At 43.5% G+C, this 21,694-nt stretch overlaps 1 protein-coding gene across 6 annotated transcripts in view; it reads left to right on the forward strand.

The window, feature by feature from the left end:
• LOC102932197 (collagen alpha-1(XXVII) chain B) overlaps positions 1 to 21,694 on the forward strand; it is a 299,945-nt gene that overhangs the window by 55,073 nt on the left and 223,178 nt on the right. For 2 of the 6 annotated variants that reach the window (XM_043530414.1, XM_043530416.1), the window contains exon 3: positions 11,676 to 11,975. In XM_043530414.1, the coding sequence (XP_043386349.1) occupies positions 11,920 to 11,975 (56 nt within the window). In that variant the 5' untranslated portion in view covers positions 11,676 to 11,919. The other 4 variants (XR_006286160.1, XM_037879853.2, XM_043530415.1 and 1 more) reach the window with 3 other exon arrangements.

Raw genomic sequence — 21,694 nt, forward strand, 5'->3', positions numbered from 1 at the left:
TACTGAAGGAAGCGAACTCTTGCTGCCACATGGACATACCGCTGTTCGATACTCCCCTCCGAATCCCCATCGAGAAAGGTGTGAAACAAGGAGATACAGTTTCACCAAAATTATTCACAGCCTGTCTTGAATTGGTTTTTCGACTAACAGACTTGAAAGGTGGGATTAATATCAATGGTGAGCGGCTAAACCATCTCAGGTTCACAGATAATATAGTGCTGATAGCCAAAAATATAGCCCAGCTTGAGAGAATGCTTAAAGAACTGAATGCGAAAAGTAGTCATGTCAGATTATAAATGAACCGGTCGAAAACGAAATACATGAGATCAGATGTTCTGCCAAGAACACAAATAACTCTTGGAGGAGAGCAGATCCAAGAGGTTGATAAATAAATTCATTTGGGCCAGGAAATCAACATGTGCCATGATCAGAAAGGCAAACAGTCACACAGAAAAAAAGCTGGATGGTGCGCATTCAATGACCTCAAGGACATCCTCCTAGGAAAGATCAGCAAAACAACTTGTGCAAATCTTTTGAACTCAACCGTGCTTCCAGCGATGTTATATGGCAGTGAACCGTGGTCGCTGACAAAGACCGAAGAACGTCAACTGTCTGTCACACAGAGGGCGATGGAACAAACATTTTTGGGCATTTCACTCCGCGACACATCCCCAGTGAAATAATTAGGCAGCAGTCTGGAGTGCGAGATGTTGTTGAAAGCAGGGTCAGCAAAATGCGGTGGGCGGGACATGTGGTCCGACTCAGCAACAACAGATGGACTGCAGCTATATCCAAGCGGTATCTGCGAGAACAGAAATGACCACGTGGTCAGCCTCCAAAGAGGTGGGATGATTTCCTAACAAGGAGATATGGACAAACATGGCAAAGGATGGCCAGAGCGAGAGAAGATTGGAAGACGTGTTGTGATCGGCTCAGTCTCAACTGATGAAGGGTATTCAGCATCTTACATGACTGGACCTTTCTAAACAAATACAGTAAAAGGTCGATCACTGTACACTGTCCAATGAACTTTTGTTCACTGATGGAATCTCCTGCTGTGCGGTCACTGCCTGACGAATAGCACGCTATCCAATTATGTTTAAATTAAAAATAAAAAAAAAAAAAAAAATCTTCCGTAACATCAGTTTCAATCACTTCATTTTATTTCACTCTCCTCTGGGGAAGAAGGGATTCAGTTCACTGTTGGGTATATAAATATTGGCTTGATTTTTTGGAATTGGAGGAACAGAGACACAACCAGGTCTCTCATTAGTCCTAATCCACATCAGTAAATATTCACCTTCTGCAATGGATCCAGTTTGTAGAGCTTTACAAAATACTATTGCCATTGTGGAGGGGTGGAGAGAGCGAGAGAGAGCACAGAAGTGAGGAGTTTGGTTGCTTCAAAAAAGAAGGCCTATTAGACATGGTGTAGATGTATATAAAATTCCCATATAACAGTGGGCATTTCAGCACAGAATCCCAATAAGCCATAATATATTAATGTAAAGTGCCATACCAAAAAATTTAATATTAACCCCCAAATTCAACCATATGCATATGTAACTGGCTACCGTATTCCAGGAAATATTGTTGAATTTGAGGATTAATATTAAATTTTTTGGTATGACACTTTATAGCCAGATATAACTGAAAGATTCCTAATGAACTTCACATATGAAGTTGGGACTGGTTGGGAAATAAAGTCACACTTCTTCCTGTAAATGGGGTGTAGGATTTAGGCTCTATTAGCAACTGTATAGGAAAATAAGACTTCTACAGTGCTCTTTATTTGTAGAACACAAAGATGTTCTCCACACAAGAGGGTTGCTATCATTCTCCCCATTTCATAGATGGGGAAACCGAGGCACAAAGGGGTGCTATAACTTGCCCACGGTCACATAGTAGGTCAGTGCGAGAGCTAGAATCTCCTGGGTCCAAGGGTAATGTCCTAGGCATTGGACCACACTACTTCAAGACAGAGAAACCCTGTAGTTTGTCTGAAGATGCAACCTTTTAGAAGCCAGTTTGATACCTAACTAACTACTGACTGATATCTAATAACCATATCACTTTCTCTGAGTTGCATCAGGAGCAGTAAAACACTTTGATAAGCAATCTGTTGTAAATATTCTTACATAAAATTACTCAAGGAAACAATGCCATATCTGCATATCTTAGTTTAGATTAAGTTAAGAAATTGCCTTTTATGGCTGCTTGGGATCTTAATGCTACTCTCACAGGCAACATGAATCAAATTGCAACAGTTTCACAGTTAATACCTTAGGGCTTAGCTGAGTGAAAGCCTCAGCTGAGTGCATGTGTGTGGGTGCGCGCGCGCGCACATGCACGCAAAAAGAAAAGTCTGTTCCTAGTGTTGTTTAAGATTTGTTGTTTTGTTACCACACCAGGTGGATACCACCAGGTGCTCAGCTCTTCTCCATCTGGTCTCAGCCTTGCTTCATTTCTGCTCAGACATATTTTTTTCACCTTAATTCCTTCTTAACTATGGTTTGCTGTGTCATCTTAGAAATCGTGACGTGACCTCCGTTTTTACTCTTGTTATAGTCTTCTTGAAATTCAGACATGGCTACCTTTGATGCTTTTAAGCAATTCAGTGAGGTTCCAGTCCAACACCCCATTGAAGGTGCAGGTGTCCTTCCATTGACTTCAGTGGACATTAGATCAAGCCATAGAATCTCACTATGACCAAGATCTTGCCCTAATCTCTGTGCGGGTGCAACCCCATTGACTCCGTTGCATGTGCAGTGGTTGGCTGGCAGTGAGTATAATTACATAGTTCTTGGACTTTACAGCCTGATTCTTCAGAGAGAATCTTGCAGTTTCCAATTCCAGTATCTCTGAAAGGGCACAGCTGGTCTGGTCTCAACACCATACTTTTTTACAGCTAGAGTGATGGCCGCTGTTTTGGCCAACACGCCAGGGACTGAACTAGGGATCTCCAGAACTAAAAGCATGAGTTGCTAGATCTTGAACTAAAGCACTCTAGTTTGCGCTGTAACACTTCATATCCTCTGTGGACCAGGAACAAAGGGGTACCTGTAGCACACACTCACCAGGGGTTTACACTAGCAGCAAACTGTCTTTTCATAATCTTCATATTTCGTTTTGATTAGATGGTAAATTCTTCAAGGCAGGGACTCTCGTGTATTATGTGATTGTACGGTACCGAGCACAATGGGACCCAACCTGGTTGTGACATTTAGGCACTAACTCAGTATAAATGTTTAATAACTATTATTATTATTCTCATACTCTTAGAACAAAAAACCATCATCAAACAAAATGTAAGATGATCAAAACTTAAATTACAGAATAGAGCACAGGGCTAATGTTAATAAAGACAAAGCTAGCAAATACTCTTTCATAGCTACTGAGTAGTTTTTGTTCTTCTACTTCTGCTGCAGTATTCCAGAGAGGGGGTTCACAAATCCATTAATTCTTGCGTCGCTTTTGTAAAACAAAGAACAGACAATGCTGCAAACAGGCAGACAATACATACAATTGTATTGTACTTTAATGTGATTAATAGGATCTACATCTTATCCATCTTCTACAGTGGTGCTTTTAAAGCATTCAGCACATAACACAGTAGGAGGTGTAACCCCACTAGTCTCCCTTTACAGTACAGGAACATATTTTGATCAGTGAGCCTGGGCTCATATTGTCTTTTCCAAAGAGAAGATCCAGAGTAACTTTGGAGGTCTCCAAAGGTGAGGTTGCTCTTGGGGCAGTACTGCTAGCAGGAGAACAGATGCTTGGTTTCTGTAGCAAAAGAGCATTTTACTTGAACAATAAAATCGGGACAGCGCTTGGTTATGTCTCCACCAATGCAGAGTGTCGTGAGCAAACTCCAGTCATTTGACATACAGAGTCAAATGTCCCAGCTGGTATTTGCTCATATATTAGTGCATTGATCAAGCACAACTGCAGGACTAGGAAAGAAGAATTATTGCTTTGCATGAGCAGCAGTGTAGCATTTTAAAGTTTATTTTATTAAGGGAGGGGAAAGTTGGCCATGGTGATCTTCTGTTCATTTCTAAAAGTGATGCAGGATCGTCACAGCCTGCCAACTGCCAAAGGTGGGCAGGAAAGCCTAATGCAACATCATATTTGGAGGATATTGCTCCAGTGCCGCTCCCCAGTATTTCCCAATAGTGTGAGCCATTGGAAGAAGCCCAAGACCTAGTGTATGATTTGAACCCATCTTAGAAACAGGTATCCAACCAAATGAGTCTAACGGAAAGGAATACTGCTGCAAGCAGACATTGTTTCTGTAAGGTGACACCCTGAACAAAGACACTTAGGAACATCTAGGAATGAGATATCTAGGGCCCGCCTACCTGACATATCTAAGCGTACTAGTGTGCTGTGGTCTCGCATGTTTTTTGGGGTGTCTATCTAATAATGTGTATCTTGTTTGTAGTATGGGTGGGACAACACATGTTACAGCTAACTCATGGCCCATGAAATTGCATAACAATTCTTCTGCATAACAATAAAAGAATACAATAGAGGCCTGAGCAGCCACCTGCACTTCCATAAGAAAGGTAGGTTTGGCTTTGTTTCTCTGCACTGTGATTTATTTCATTCCATGGACAAGGCCTAGGTTAATAATTAACCATTATTCCAGCCTCCTTGAGACTGCCATGCTGTCCAGCCCAACGTGATGCAGTAACAGGAATGCACACAAAATCCATCCTTGCCAGGCATGGCATCTCAGAAGCAGTGGTCAAAGAACAATGGCTCTTATTGTTCTAGCAAAGTGCAAAGAATTTCACACATTTCACATCAAACAGCTGCATGAGTTCAAACATGTCACCACTAGTCCACTGTATCGCCAAGCAAACCGTAAGGCACAAAATGGGGTGGAATTTATTAAAATGGCCACTGCAGAAGGAAAAAACCCCACCAAACAATAGCTGTGATCCATACATGGCTTCCTAGCTTACTGTGCAGCTCCTGTACCATAAAGATTGTTCCTGGGGAACTATTAATGAGAGACATACTAGTAGCGCATAACAGTTCCTTGAATCACTAAAGAGGAGCCCAACAGTGATGCCTGGCATAAAAATAGAATTTCACAAATACAACAAAAGAAATGTTTTGGTCTTAATCCTGCAGCAAATACAAGGCCCTGAATAATATGATGTCATGACTGGTTTCAGAGTAACAGCTGTGTTAGTCTGTATTCGCAAAAAGAAAAGGAGTACTTGTGGCACCTTGGAGACTAACCAATTTATTTGAGCATGAGCTTTTGTGAGCTGAGCTGTAGCTCACGAAAGCTTATGCTCAAATAAATTGGTTAGTCTCTAAGGTGCCACGAGTACTCCTTTTCTTTTTATGATGTCATGACTGAAACTGTAAAAGAAGGAAGGAAGGAACAAAAGAGAGATTCCTTAGAGCATTTAAGCTAAAATCTGACACCAGGACCCAAATTCTGCCCTCACTCAAACCTTGATTCTCTAATGAGCTGAGCACAGGTAGAGCCCGCAGTAACTTCAGCAATGCTCTGCACATGTGCGGGGGTCTGCTCGTGCATGCCTCATTGCAGAGTACTGGGCATGGTGGATAAATTGGGGAAGGATTTGGTCCTGGTTCTGTGCAAAGAGCTGACTGGAACTAGTGACCTATGGAAGACACAGTCAGTACAGGAAGTTGAGACTACAGAGGCTGAATGGGAAAGCCACAAAGAAACTGAGTGATACTACAAAGGGAACTAGTAACACACTTAAGTGCAACGTAGGAACAATGGGCCAGATTCACTGCTGACATAAGCTGCATTGACTTCAATGGAGATGCACCTATTTACTCCAGCAGCAAACAGGGCCCTACATCCTCCTATGTCACCAGAAAGTAAAGGAGCAAATGAATCATTCCCTCATCCACCACCTAAAGGTTTTGAGTTATAAACAGCTGTGGCCTGATTGTCCCATCAGTTGTGGGAAAACAACTCATGATGAAGTTAATGTGCAACTGACTGGGTAATTGGGCCTTAATATGTAATAAACCAATATTTGGAGAGAAAGGGTGGGAGTCTGAAAGTGAGGCATGTAATTGTAAAGATTAGACTTACTGTTCCTTTAGAACTGGAACAATCTGTTACAAAAAGCACCAGAAACTACTCCTGCAAAGAGCAACGCAGAATATTCTGGTTCCTGTTATGAATAAAGGATGAAACAAAGGTTGGTGCTTATATATCACTCCCTGGGGTGATTATCTCACCTTTATAGACTATGCTAAACTATGGATACAGGACGCCCTGGGCCAAGCCCTGCCCCATGCAAATCCAGTTGACTTCGATGTCCTGTGGCATGTATCAGACCAACAAAAGGAGGTGAGATGGGATAAAAAGCCTTTTGCCTCTAGGTCAGTGATTCACATCCAGCCCAGGATGCCAGAGATCTAAACTATTTTCCCTGTTGATAAGTTTGGTGGTTTATGTGAAATTGAGCCTCATGGGTATCAAAGCCCACTGAGCAGGTGCAGGATCAGGGCTTAAATGAGCCACCCTGGAGACTAAGGTTTATATAATTACCAAACAGGTACTGCGTGGACATGGCAAGCTTCATCCCATACCAGTGTACTGTACTAGTGATCTAGAGGGACGATCTATAGCACAGAGAAGAGAGTTCAGTCTCCATGGCTCATTTCAGTCTTCATCTCCTTTGGTCTTGCAGAGACTGCTTAACCTCCATGGTGGTAGCTTTTTATGATGTAGACTAGAGTAAGTTCAATGTAATATAAGCCACCAAACAACTTAAAGTCAACAGAGAAACAAATTTAGATGTCTGCCAACCCAGGCTGGATTTGAACCATCAACCAAGAGGAGGTGAAAGGTGCTCTATTCCAGCTCACCTTCTTTTGTGGTCTGATACATGCCACAGGCCTTTCCTGTGCCTCAGATTTCAGGCTGCCTATGCCCTTTGCCTGGTCTTGTTGCAACTTTAAATCTGAATAGGGCACTTAGCTAAATTAGATCTAAACATATCTGTGAATTTCGGGGTCAATAAGTGATTCAAGATGCCTTTCAGAACTTGTACTAAGATGACTGGCTCAGGTAAAAATGCACTGTGATTCAATGAGAACGTCATTAGGACCAAGCCAAACTAGAGGAGGGCAAGTCCAGGTTAGCTTCTGGAATTCAACTTCTGCTTGAAGTCAGATACTGTCAGTTGTATAGCACAGCTGTAATGCACTCTTTCCTGTCACTCCTGGGCTTTTACTCACTTGGTCTACACAAGAAGCAAGGGAATGAAACGATTTTAATAAAATCCTTATTGCTTAACCAGATTCCAAGTTATGGATCCAAAGGACAGATGGGTAGTGATTCTCTTGGAAGTTATCTAAATATGGACAAATATTTTAAATACTCTATGTATTCAACCAGTAATGATTACATACTGCATTTTTTTTAAGGCATACTTTTTGCAAGGTTAAAATCTCTTGTATAAAAAAAATCCTTATGGATATGTCCTTAAATTATTTAAATAGGCTTTTAAAAAGATGGAAAAATCCCGTGCACGTTTCACTATTTGTGGTGTGTATGTGGTTTTGGTGGCAGTTGTTTCTTCTTCGTTTCTCAGTTTTGCTAAGTAACAAACCTAGAATGGTAAACTTCAGTTTTGTTTTTGCTGAGTTTCAGTTTCTCATGCAATGCCACTATGCTGAGGGATCTGAATTCGCAATACCTACATTATTTTAACTTTTATTGTAATGACTTCCATTGAAATTTGGTTTAAAAAAATCTGTGAAGTTATTTCTATTCAGACTGTTTTTGTAGCTCCTCCCTTTAAGAACAAAGTCTAAATTCTGAATCTCTATTTCATTGGCAGTACGTATTGCTGATATGGTACTGGGACTTATTTTATCTAAACTAATTTACCTCTCTCTACTTTTAAGACGACAATACTGTGATTGCATCCATGTCCACATCCTACAAATGCTTATCTTTGTGCTTAGCTTGCTTTTATATGACTACTCATGTGATTAAAGAGAAGCTTGTGAGGAAGCGTTTGCAAGATTGTGTCCCAAGTCTATTTCATTAGAAGTCCTAGAGAAACTGCTGTGTATCCCAAGAACTGAGAACTGCTGTGTTAATAATGTGCCAGTGCGATCTATGCATATGTTTCTACCTCCACCTTTCTTTAACCTTTGCTCTCTTTTGTTTTGTTTTTTGTTTTGTTTTATATTATAGCACTGTCCTGAAAAGCATCACCTTGTTCTCTTCCCACTGATGGATTTTTGGGGAAGGAAAGTTTGGTAGAGTTAATGTTGACTGGTCTTGGAGGGGATGTGCAGTTATAGGGGCAGGAGGAAGAAAGGTGTGTTTTGCATTTTAAGAATGACCAAATGTGTCATTTCTCTTAGTGATTAAGATCCAATCCTGCAAGCTGATCTTCACCGTTAGACCCTTGCTCCCATGACTTCAGTGGGTTGCTGCATGAGCTTTCGGGTTTTCTGGGCAAAGCAGCTTGCAAAGGGTCAGGTCCTGAATTGCTCATATGGTAGCAATTATCTGGATGTGTGTATACACATTTAGATGTCTGTACATTGCTCTTACTCATATGCCTCATGAAAGCTTATGCTCAAATAAATTTGTTAGTCTCTAAGATGCCACAAGTACTCCTTTTCTTTTTGCGGATACAGACTAACGCAGCTGCTACTCTGAAATCTGCCTTCTGTGTGAGAGAACAATGAAATGTGAGATCATCTGAATCTGTCACTGAAATAACTGAATATAATGAGCTTGTTTCCACTTTTGGTTGCTTCAAGCCTTCTCTTAAAACAAACAAAGAAATTAAATGCAAACACTTCAGAGCAAAGTTATGGATGAGACTTCACACCCCATAGAAGTCAGGTGATACAAACCATAGTTCCTAGAAGCAACTGTAACTTGGCCAAATTGCATACATATATTACAGAAGAACAGTGCTCAGCATATACAATAATAGACCATATATTTTATGTACGAGGGGGCTGAGTTATGGTGGAAACCATAATTTTGGGCCAGATTTTGAGATCTTTATTCAAACAAAACTCCCATTGCTCAAGAAAGGTTCACAGAACTTTGACTTGTGCATCTATCTTATTGTTTATGGCATTGCATCCAAGTACTTAAGGTGGTTTAATGTCAATATCATTTGCAGCCAGATTTTCAAGAGTGGCCTCTAATGTGTGTGCCTTCAGTTTGGGTGCCCATGCCCAACTTCAGTTACCTTGGGTCTGACATTCAGAGGGATCGAGCATCCACAGCTGCCACTGACTTCCATTGCAGTTTGGGCTGCTCTTATAAATCAGGCTGAGGTGTCTCGCGTTGGAAACCCAAAACCATTTAGTGTCTGATCTGGTGAGGTGTAACGTGCCCTTGATTCCCATTCAGTGAAGAGCATCTTGCAGGACCTTATGGTGCAGCGGGTCATGTCTTCCTGTCTGCCTTGTGCAGTTCTAAACACTGTCAGCCCTTGATAATAAATAGGTGTTTTATATTTAGTATTTTGTGTCCAGTTCTCTCTAGCTTCCCTGTCGCATGCCTTTATCCTTCCCTCCCCAGTCCTCCTCTGTCTCTCTCCACTCTGTGTGAGTGTCACCCCAACCCCAATCCGTTTTGGGATGTCACTGTGTCCCTAAGTGATACTCTATGCCCAGCCTTCCTCAGTAGCTTCCTTTGTATGTTTCAGTGCAGTGTGGACCCTGCCCCCTGGAGGCTGGATCCTGGCTCATTAGCAGAATGTTTGCTGAAACCGGACACCTGGTGCACTTGAGCCAAGGCAGAGTCCCTGGCTGCAGCTATTTAAAAAGGACAAGAGCAGTCTTTTATAATTTCCACCTCTCTTCACATCAGAAGGCTTCTAATCTCCATGTTCCTTCAAGGCCAGTGCCTGGTCCCAAACCATCTTCCCCACTGACCCACAGCAGCATCCATGAGCCGCCAACAGAGCAGCAGCCCTGGGAAAATCTCTCTGCAAAAATCCTGGGACAGGATTATCTGTTGAACTTGGGGGAACAGAAACTTGCCAGGAAGGTTTGGACCTGTCAGGGCCAACGACCCAAGGAGGCGCTTGGTGCTGTCTGGCCCTCAGCTCAGAAGTCATGGTGTGATTTAAAGAAAAAATCAGAATCAGAATTTTTTTTTAAGTTGCTGGGACAAATGAATACAAATGAATTTAGGGTCTGGAAGGAGAGATTGCACAACCTTTCACCTCACCACAAAGTAAGTGTCAAAGACAGAAAGCAAAGGGTGGAAGGGAGAAAACATTTGAAGAGGGGAGGGGATCAGGGAAAGGGGACAATAATCCAATGAGCTGGTAAACTGAGGCTTAGGGCAGAAAACAGAGCAGAAAACAGCTTCTTAAAGTGTCCGACTCTGACACATTGTAGTTTTAACTAGTAAGGGTTCTAATTTCTATGCAAGCCACCTGTGTTACAGTGAATCTAACAGCCAGTCTCTCCCTCCCTTCTTCCCCCTCCCCCATGTACTCAAGTGATTATTTGCCTGCCCTGTTGAACTGACCTTTTTTTTTTTTTTTTTTTTTTTTTTTACTGTTACACGTGCTCGACAAAATGCATGTCTGGAACACTAACATAGGTCTATACATGGGAATTTGGGAGAGTGATTCATACTTCACTAGCAGTAATTAGAAGGGGGACCTCATACAGCTGGAGAAGGTAGCACCTTTGAGATCACTCAGTTGTCTGCTTTATATGCACAGAATCACCCAAAGTTTCCTTTCTAATTATACAAAGCTTTGGAATGATGACTTGTGACTCTTTAATTTCTAAAGAGACCCTAGGTAAGAATGACATCAATTCCTGTGCTCTGTATTTTGTGCGCTTGAGTATGGGTAAAGAGGGGTGTAGGAGACAGAGAGCGTGGAGAGGAGAGAACTCCTTGCATTTCAATCACCTGTTACATCAGCTTGCCTGCTCCAAAAGCAGAAAATACAGAAAGAGGAGAGAGGGATAGCGGTCCCTTTGTGCGATGACTGAGGGCCCTAAGCAAGAATCTAAACTGCCTCTTCAAAGCATTCCACAAAAGAAAAATCTTTAAAGTACCTTTGACTTTGCCATCAGATGGGGAGAACAGTTGAGGCAATTTGTGGGTCAGTCCTACCAGAGGTTTTCTTTTCAGGTTTTCCATTCCTGGTGAAAGATGAAGGGGTCGGTTTGAATGTAACCTTTGTTAATTTCCCTCTATAGGCCAGAGAGGGGTTTGAATGGAGTTTCTCTATTTATTTTCTCCTGGGATAGACTGGAAGGGGTCGGTTGATTTTTTTTTTTTTTTTAAGTGCTTCACTTCAGTGTTACAGAGGAGGGCAGCAGAGAGAGGCAGCAGAAACATCCTTAAATAATTTTCATTTCTCAAAATCTGCCTTTTCCCCTCTTTTCTCTAAGTCCAGAGAAGAGTTCGTGGGGGCTGGGAAGCACATCTGCATTGCAAATAAAAATAATTATGATCACCACCACGCAAACAAACAAGTAACAGCTCAGAGAGAGAGAAAAAAAACACTTTCAACCAAGGACTTTGGAAATAAGAGATCACAGAAGTTATATTAATAGTGAGGAGGAAAATAAGAGGCAAGAAATACAGCGACCATGGGCCACATTCTTTTCCTAGCTTGTACTTTCTGTTCCTCTCTCTCCTTTTTCCCAAGGTAACTGCAGTCTGCCGAGAGGGAGTTAAATGGGATTAAAAGCTCTGTGTAAGCAAAAGGACCCAGAAGAGAAGGAGGGAAGGAGTTGGCCGTGCGGCCCAGGGGGTGTCTTTGGCACAGCTGAGCCCCTTAGAGAGACAGAGAGCTGAACTCCTGGGAAGGATGCACCCACAAACCAGCCTTTTCCCCTTTTTCTGATGGATCGCTGCAAAACTTGCCCGAAAGAGACAATGCACTAAACGTGATGGAGCCGGAATCAGAGCCGGTCTCCAGACTCAGAGCAACAGCAGCAGCCAGGGGGTGAGTAAAAACTCCTAACTCTGCCTGAGATGGGGAAAGCACAACCGGGGGGGGGAACGAGGGGGGCCCCTCATACAGTGGGGGGCCTGGGGGGAGCGAGCCGAGGAAGAGAGAGGACCCCGCACGGGAAAGAGCAGCGCTCTGCTCCCGGGTGGCTTGGGATGGGGTGGGGGAGACATTCCTGCTCTAAGCAGGGGACGATGTGAAAACTGCCAGGCTGCAGAGGAGAAGGGGCTGGGGAAGCGGAGGCCACGCTACCCCAGACGGGGAGGAAAGCGGCCAGGAGGGACCGGAGCTGGGCAGCAAAGGACGAGGATGAGGGGTGGCTTCCTCCTACCCCGTTCTTTGATGGGGGGGGGGGGTAGGTGGGGGAAGGGAGGGAGCTCCCGGCTTGGTACCGGGGGGCGGGGGAGGAAATGTATCCGCAACAAATGCAGAAAGTATTAATCTCCCCCGTCCCCCGCAGACACGAGTGGGAACAGCTTCCAGCTCTTGCTGGGAATGGGACCCTCAGTCCCTTCCCCCATTTAAGTGTGCGGGGCCTTATACCTAAGGCTTCCTCTCTCTTCTCTGAACCCCCTCCCCCAAACCCTCAGTAAGGGGCTGCAGAAAATGGATCAGAGCTTTGCTTAGAAACTTGGGGGTGGGGAGGGTTACTTTCCCACTGAGGCTCACTAAGAAACCCCCGGTGTCTCCTTTCCACACCTTCTGGCCCAGTGAAGGGTTAACCGGAGGCTTGCGCTGTCGGATGTGATGATGATTTACAGATACTCCCTTGAAGTGCTGGGGTTCTTTTCCCCTGGCAGTTTGGAAGCCTTGTGTAGAGCTCCTTGTGTTTCCAGCCAGATTTATATGGGGTGTCTGAGAGGGGGGTGGGGAGGCATCTTGTGCACCCCTACTCCCCCTTGGTGCCATGCCCAGCTTGCTTGGCTTCATGCAGCTTGCAACTTGGATGTGACTTCTAAAGAGAGGGCTGCCTGCTTCCTTGTAGGCTGTGTATAACTGTGTGGAGAGATGGGTGGTTTCTCCACAGGGAAGGCTGGGGCTAACTGTCCCTTGTGAACCCTTGTGTGTTGATATATATGAAGACTGAATGGGCATGTTCCCTTTTCGCCCAGGCTTTTCGGTCTTCATCCCAATCACACCTTGTGAATGCTGGGCGTACTCTTTAGAGAAACGCCTGCTTGGGTCTAACAGCCTGTGGATGGGAGGGTCTGACTGATCCATCTGTCAAAGGTGGAAACGCAGGAGGGGAGAGAGGGGCAGTGGAGACTGACTGGAGGGACTAGAGCAAAGGGAGAAGGCCCAGAGAGGAGAGAGATGTTTGGCAGGGCAAGGTCACCTTACTGGGCACCAGCTTTTAGGCATGATAACTTATCACACCATTACTGTTCCTGTAATGAGGACACAAAGGCTACAAATCCCAAGGAGCATCCAAATCCTGCTGAGGAAGCAGTTAGTACAGCAAGAAGCTGCAACTGAGGGAGTAGAGTACAGCATTGTAGCTCGCTGAGTATACTACTTATGCTAGTTCTTCAGATGTCTGATTCTCCCAGAATAATGGTCTCCTTTAGTTAAATACCTTACAAGGGTGTTGCTGATAAGCATGTTGCTCATTCTTTCCCTCCTCGCAGAGGTCGCTTGCAACCTTTCACGTTATCCCCGAGCTTTTTATTTTGTTCTGTTTTATGTTGATATTTGCTCCGAGAAGGCTGTGATTGTAAAATATACCATTTCAGTAGCTGGATGTACATGTTAAGGCCTCTAGTCTTAGTAAGCATCCCATTCCCCTTGAGCATGCCTGTATCCACACATGGCAGGACATTTTGCATTCAATAGTTGCTCATCCTGGAAATGGTTTAGTGCAGGGATTCCCGAACGATGGTACCTGAACCCTGGGCGGTATTTGAGCTTGATGTTCCCTCCATCCACTTCACAACAAATTTTTAAAGAAGATGGTACATCAGCCATTGGTCTAGTGCATTCACACAGCAACGCTGTTTTATAATGGAGCCATTCTGGCACATTCACACATGGTGCGATTGTACCAGTGCATTGTCATACTCCTGATTCACCCATTCCAGTGTGGCCAGAACCATTGCTGCCAGCAGTGGTTAATTTCCAAAGGTGAAACGTACAATGCAGGATGGAGTTAGACTGGATTGACTGAGCCAGCAGTTACTGCCTGTGGTAGGGTGAAATAAGTGTTGAACGCACTGGGAGAGCTAATAGCCTCATCCCCGTCTATACAACCAGGGGGACACAAGGAAATTTGACAGACGTTGCGAGCTTAGCGACCTCTCATCAATGGTTTGTTGCAGTGTCTTTTCAATGTACGCAGGGTCTTGGAGGCTAGAGAGCAGGTTTCTGCACTGTGCTGTTGATTGATTGAATACATCAGGGCCACAGAAACGTCATGATCTTCTTCAGCCACAGCTACATCTGTTCGATTGGATCCAGGCAGCACAGGTGCCAACTAATGACGACGTAGGAGGCTAGCCTAATGTTTCTGCAGGCCTCTTCAGTGCGCCTGTTCTGTGACCCAGCACTTCTGCTTTGGCATCCTGGAAACATGCTTCCTTGTACTTGTTCACATGTGTTGGCCCTTCATGTGCCAAACAAGAATACCTCAAGACTGACGCTCAGCATTCACCTGCAATGCTGGCTACCACCAAGGCAGACTGTAATGCATCAATTTTTTTTTAGAAAACCTAGAAAGATCATTTTGGGTGCCAGCTTGTATGTAACAGGAAATTACTGCCCCAGTCACTCTGTGTAGGCAATTTCATGATAGATCATGGCACCACAGGACAAACTGAACAACATGGAGACAACCAGCTGACCCTGTGTTGTACATATGCACTGGACAGTTGGGGACAATCAGGAAAGCATAAGATCTAGCTCTGTAGATTCTTATACCATACCAAGTGGTGTGATATCCTAGGGGTAAGAAGCATTGCCTAATGGATAGGGTACAGGACTAGGGTTACAAAGATCTGGGTTGTTTCCAGCTGCCAACCATTTGCTGTGTCAGCTTGGGCAAATCCCTTAATCTACCCTCTCTTGCCTTTGTTCCCTACATGTAAAAAGTGGTTGGGAAGGAGACTTCCCTACCTCATACTGAGGTTATCATTGAATCATAGAATATGAGGGTTGGAGGGGACCTCAGGAGGTCATCTAGTCCAACCCCCTGCTCAAAGCAGGACCAATTCCCAATTTTTGCCCCAGATCCCTAAATGACCCCCTCAAGGATTGGACTCACAACCGTGGGGTAGGAGGCCAATGCACAAACCACTGAGCTATCCCTCCCCCTAAATCCATAATGGTTGAGAGGTGCTCAAACACTGTAACAAAGGCTGCAGAAGTACAGTATCTAACTGGAGATGCCCAGTCCAAAGGCAAAAAAAGACACTGTACACCCTTCCCCCCGCCCCCCTCTCCCAACCAGGCTAAATGTATTGGGGTCACAAAAATAAATGACAGACTTTTATTTAGATGACAGTGAAAACAAATGGGAATTCTATGAGCCTTTGCCAAACCCCATTCACAAAATCAAAGAATGCAAAGAGGCTTGTAGGAAGAACAAAATAGATGTTTGGTGACAGAATATGCTTAGCACTTTTTTTTTTTTTAAGGGTTCCAGTTACATAACTGAGAACACAAAAGAAATGAGCTTACTGAGTGTTGTCACTTCACACAAAAGCAAGGTCAACAACCAGGCAGATAATGATACTGATCAAAGAGGAGCCCAAGGGTAAAATGCTGTTGCTGGTCCTCTAAACAGCATTTGAGTCATAACAAACTAATGTCCTGTCCTCCATTTAGTGATTGAGGAGCCAGATCTTCAGCAAAAGGGAACTCTAAAGGAAGAGAACTGAATTAAGTATTAGTGTATTAAGTATACTGACATGTTTGTCTAACTTGTTCTTAAAACTGAGCAATGACAGGGATTCCACAACTCCCTAGGTAACCTGTTCCAGTGTTTAACTGTCCTTAAGTTAAGGAGTACTTGTGGCACCTTAGAGACTAAAAAATTTATTTGAGCATAAGCTTTCGTGAGCTCCAGCTCACTTCATCGGATGCATTTCTGTAGCTCATGAAAGCTTATGCTCAAATAAATTTGTTAGTCTCTAAGGTGCCACAAGTACTCCTTTTCTTTTTGGGAATATGGACTAACATGGCTGCCACTCTGAAACCTGTCCTTAAGTTAGAAAGTTTTCCCTGATATTTAACCTAAATATCCCTTGCTTCAATCTTAGCTGATTACTTCTTGTCCTGCCCTCAGTGGACATGAAGAACAATTGATCACCATCCTCTTTATAACAATATTTTACATATTTGAAAACTGTTATGTCTCCCTCTTAATCTTTTCTGGACTGTACAGACCCAGTTATTTCAACCTTTCTTTATACATCATGTTTTCTAAACCTTTTATCATTTTTGTTTCTCTCTACTTGACTCTCCAATTTGTCCACATCTTTCTTAAAGTGTGGTGCTCAAAACCAGGTGCAGTGCTTCAGCAGAGGCCTCACCAATGTCAGGTAGAGTGGAACAATTACCTCCTGTTGCTTACAAACAAGACTCTTGTAATGACCCCAGAATGACATTTGCCTTTTTCTCAATAGCATAATGTTGTTGACTCATCTTCAGTTCGTGATCCACTATAACCCCACAGATCTGTTTTTGAAGTACTACTCTCTAGCCAGTTATTCCCCATTTTGTATTTGTGTTTCATTTTTTTCCTTAAGCGTAGTACTTTGCACTTGTCTTTATTTAATTTAATTTTATTGAATTCAGACCAATTCTCTAATTTGTCAAGGTCACTGGAGAACTGGATTAGAATTCTCAGAGTGCTCGCAAGTGTCATCTGCACATTTGGTGTCATCTGCACATTTTATGAGAATACTCTCTCCACCATCATCCACAGGTTCACCTTTAGGCCTGCTTCACAGAAAGAATTGAATTGTATCTATATCTGCCCTACTTCCTGCTTCAAAATAAATTGTAGCAACAAAAAGAGACAATCCCCCTAACTCAGCAGATCCAGATAACTTGCATCCAAGAGTTTTAAAAGATTTGGTTAAAGTGCTCGCTGGACCATTAATGTTGGTTTTCAGTAATGGCACATGGAGTTCCAGAGGACTGAAAGAAAACTAATATTGTGCCAGTTTTTAAAAAGGGCATATGGGATGACCTAGGTAATTATTGGCCTGTCAGCCTGACATTGATGCTGGGCAAGATAATGGAGTGGCTGATATAGGGCTTGATTAATAAAGAATTAAAAGAGGACAGTGTAGTTCATGGAAATCAACATGGAAGTAGATCAGGGGTGAAAGTAAGTCTAGTGACTTACCGGTACGGGGCTGGGCTGGGGCCGGCTCTGGCCCCCGGAAGGGGCGGGGCCTTGGGCGGAAGGGGCGGGGCTGGGGGAGGTCAGAGCCAGCCCCGGCCCATCCTGTACCGGCAAGTGCCTCCTTCCTCCTGCCCGGGGTAACAGCAGCAGCTGGAGGCTCTGGCGGCGGTTTAAAGGGCCCTGGGCGGTAGCGGCGGCCGGAGTCCTGGGCCCTTTAAATCGTCCCCGGAGCCCCACCGCCGCTTCCTCAGGACTCCGGCAGCAGGGCTCCAGGGACGGGGCTCCGGCTGCCACTACCGCCCCAAGCCCTTTAAATCGTCCCCGGAGCCTGCTGGAGCCCTGGGGAAGCGGTGGCGGGGCTCCGGGGATGATTTAAAGGGCCCAGGGCTCGTCCGCCGCTACTGCCCAGGGCCCTTTAAATCGCCGCCCCAGCCCCGCTGCCGCTACCCCAGGGCTCCAGCAGCAATTTAAAGGGCCGGGGGCTCCAGCCGCTGCTGGGAGCCACAGGCCCTTTAAATTGCACCTGGGGAAGCCGATCTACCCCAGTACGGTGCACCGGCTCTTGCTAGTACTCCGTACCGGGGCGTACCGGCTTACTGTCACCTCTGAAATAGATCCTGTTAAACTAATTTGATACTTTTAATGAGATTAAAAGTTTGATAAAAGTAATAGTGCTGATGTAACATACTTAGACTTCTCTAAGGCGGTTGACTTGGTACTGCATGACACTTTGATTAAAAAAAGGTGCCATTTTAATCCATTTGATATCAAATTAACAACTGACTAACCGATGTCTCCAAATGTAATTGTAAATAGGGAATCGTTGTCAAGTGGGTGTGTTTCCAGGGGGGTCCCACTGGCCCGACGCTATGTAAGATTCTTATTAATGACATGCAAGAAAACATAAAATCATCACCTGATAGAACTTCCAGATGACACAAAAATTGGAGAAGTAAATAATGAAGAGGCCAGGGTGCTGATTCAGAGCAATCTGGATCACTTGGTAAATGAGATGCAGACAAACCATATGTGGTTTTAATACAGCTAAATGTAAATGTATGCATCCAGGAACAAAGAACAGCGGCCATACTTACAGCATGGGGAACTCTATCCTGGGAAGCAGTGACTGTGAAAAAGATTTGGGGGCTACAGTGGATAATCAGCTGAACATGAGCTCCAAGTGTGACGCTGTGGCCAAATGAGCTAATGTCATCCTGGGATGCATAAACAGGGGAATCTCAAGTAGGAGTAGAGAGCTTTTATATCTGTATTTGGCAGTGGGGCAACTGCTGCTGGAATCCTGTGTCCAGTTCTGGTGCCCACAATTCAAGAAATGTGTTGAAAAATTTGAGAGAATTCAGAGAAGAGTCTCACGAATGACTAAAGGATTAGAAAATGTGCCTTATAGTGAGAGACTCCAGGAGCTTAATGTATTTAGCTTAACAAAGAGAAGGTGAATGGGTGACTCAGTTACAGTCTATAAGTACCTATAATTGACATGGGGAACAAATATTTAATAATAGGATCTTCAGTCTAGCAGAGAAAGGTATAGCATGATCCAATGGTTGGAAGTTGAAGCTAGACAAATTCAGACTGAAAATAAGGTGTAAATTTTTGACCATGAGGGTTATTAACAATTAGAGCAATTTACCAAAGTTTGTGGTGGATTCTCCCTCACTGGCAATACATAAATCAAGATTGGATGTTTTTCTAAAACAGTGGCTCTCAACCTTTCCAGATTACTGTACCCGTTTCAGGAGTTTGATTTGTCTTGCGTACCCCCAATTTTCACCTCACTTAACAAGTACTTGCTTACAAAATCAGACATAAGTGTCACAGCATGCTAATACTGAAAAATTGCTTCTTTTCTCATTTTTACCATATAAGTATAAAGTAAATAAATTGTAATATAAATATTGTACTTACATTACAATGCATAGTGTATAGAGCAGTATAAACAAGTCATTTTCTGCACAAAATTTTAGTTTGTAATAACTTTGCTAGTGCTTTTTATGTAGCCTGTTGTAAAACTAGGCAACTATCTAGATCAGTTGATGTACCCCTGGAAGATCTCTGCGTACCCCTGGTTGAGACCCACTGTTTTAAAAGATCTGCTCTAGGAAGTATTTGGGGAAAGTTCTATGGCCTGTCAGACTAGATGTTCGCAATGGTCCCATTCTGGTCTTGGAATCTGTGAACTGCTGTTTACTAAAGAAAATCAACTCCATTCCACTTTGATTCGTAGGATGCATCCATGGCTCAAAAATGTCAGAGAAGCAGGTGTTTGTCCTATTTTTAGGGATGTGCAAACCCCAGCTATTTGTCGGGAAGGATGGCTCAGTGGTTTAAAGTATTAGGTTTGAAATATAGTATATTGGAAAAAGTGGTTCAAATCCCATCAGAGTCAACTCAGACCTCCAGCTGTAGTCTTCTGGATATGACCTTAGAAAATGAGGTTCTGTGTATGCTCTACATGTAGAGCCCTGCAAATCTGCGGATATCATGAATTGGATGCAGATACAAATTTTGTATCCACGCAGGGCTTTTGTAACCCCACATGGACACTCTAAGAGAGGGAGTCTTGGTTGAAATTTCCTCTCCATTGTCTGTCTACTGTGTAACTGCCACTTTCCAGCCCAGTGAAAGCTACTGTATAAGTATAAGGTATTTAAATTGGGCTTTAAATTAGAGTTGTCTAAAGAACCAGTGCCATACTGTCTTTCTGCATGTCCTATGCTAGGCTTTTATGAAAGAAAAGCATCTTTGTAATGCTGGGTGCTACTGAATTGTTGTTGCCAGTGTCTGAGGTCCCACCCCATGTGAATGACTCCTCTCTTTCATCCTGCTCTGTTGAGGCACTCTGATGTTGCTAGGAGCCACCTCCTCAAGGAAGCAGCAGTTTTTTGGTCCATCGTAGTTAGACAGATGTTGCCAAAGCTGTGAGCGAGTGCTCTATCGACACAGTGCTAATTGCATTTTCATCCTGAATTAAGATTAGAGTTGGCAAAAGTCAAGATAGAGATACCCTGGGAAACTTGATGACAATGCTGTGTGTGTGTGTGTGTGTGTATGTACATTCTAAACTGTCACACCCCCGACACACAATCATGGGAAAACAATGTTTCATAATCATCCCTGGGATGAAGTTGTCTGGCTATATTTCAATCTCACACTATTCTTACCCAGAAATGTTGTAAAGACAGTGTTCCAAACCATTTCACTTGGTATTCCCTGCAATGTGCTGCCAAAATTCACGTACATTTTAGCTGATGTCTTAGGACGTGGGTTTTTTCCCCTCTTTCAGGCTATACTTGCAATGAGTTCTCCGTTCTCATTTTAAAATCGGGTGTGATAAGTACTTAGCATTCCAGAAGCACACATTCTTAACTGTTCTTTGCTTAAAAGCTACTAAGGGCTGTTACTGGAGACAGCTTTCCTTTTTCGCTCACTCGCAGCTGATTGACTTCTTCTAGGTCAACTCCACAGTTTCCAGTCTTTAGAGGTTATTGTGAAAAAAATCGGGGCACAAAATCTGCCTTCTTGGCCCTTGTTATGACAATTGCTGATGACCGGGGTCAAAAATTGATGATGTTTGACTCCCCTCTCAAAAAAGTTACTTGCCTTGGCCAAGCAGAATTTTGCTATAGCACCTGGCTGTTCTAATGATAGGCATTGTGTAAATAAATAAGGGGTCAGTGCTCCCAGACAGGATTCTGTCAAAGAACAATGTGAGGTGTCATTCATAAAGAAGCATATATATGCTTTAGGATCCCAAGAAAGGAACATGGTTTCTTTCTGATAGATGTATAAATAAAGGTGAGAAGAAGGGTCTTTTGATTTGTCAAGGACCAGAGTTCAGTGTTCTAGGTGTCATTGCATTACTCACACCTCTGGTCATTGAATTGTTGTTTCAGTTGTGGATCATCAAGTCTGACCGGGCAGCTAGAGCTTGGGTCTAAGTAGGTAAGTATTAGCAGCAGCAGTGTTGAGACAGCACCTATGAACCCCAGGTGTGGACTGGTGCCCTGCTATGCTAGGTGCTGTAGAGACACGAAATAAAAAGACCGTCCCTGAGTATAGTGGGGAAACTGATTTTTGTTCATGTTTTTATTTTGTTTCATGAGGCAGTTTAAAGTCTGTACTCGTAGGCTGAGATTTTTTCAGTTCCTATTAGGAACTGAGTATCCAAATGGGTTAGGAGTCTCTGAAAATCTCAGCTATGGTGCTGTGTTTAGGATTTAGGCTCTACGGCAGGACCTGTATGTGTTCATCTCTCAGAAACACCGTCAGATCTCATAGCAGGAAATGTTCATTTAGTCTTTTCGAAGAGCAGTTCTCAGCAGCCAGATTCCATTTTTGTCCTTCG

The sequence above is a fragment of the Chelonia mydas genome, chromosome 16, assembly GCF_015237465.2.
Source record: "Chelonia mydas isolate rCheMyd1 chromosome 16, rCheMyd1.pri.v2, whole genome shotgun sequence".
Lineage (NCBI taxonomy): Eukaryota > Metazoa > Chordata > Testudines > Cheloniidae > Chelonia > Chelonia mydas.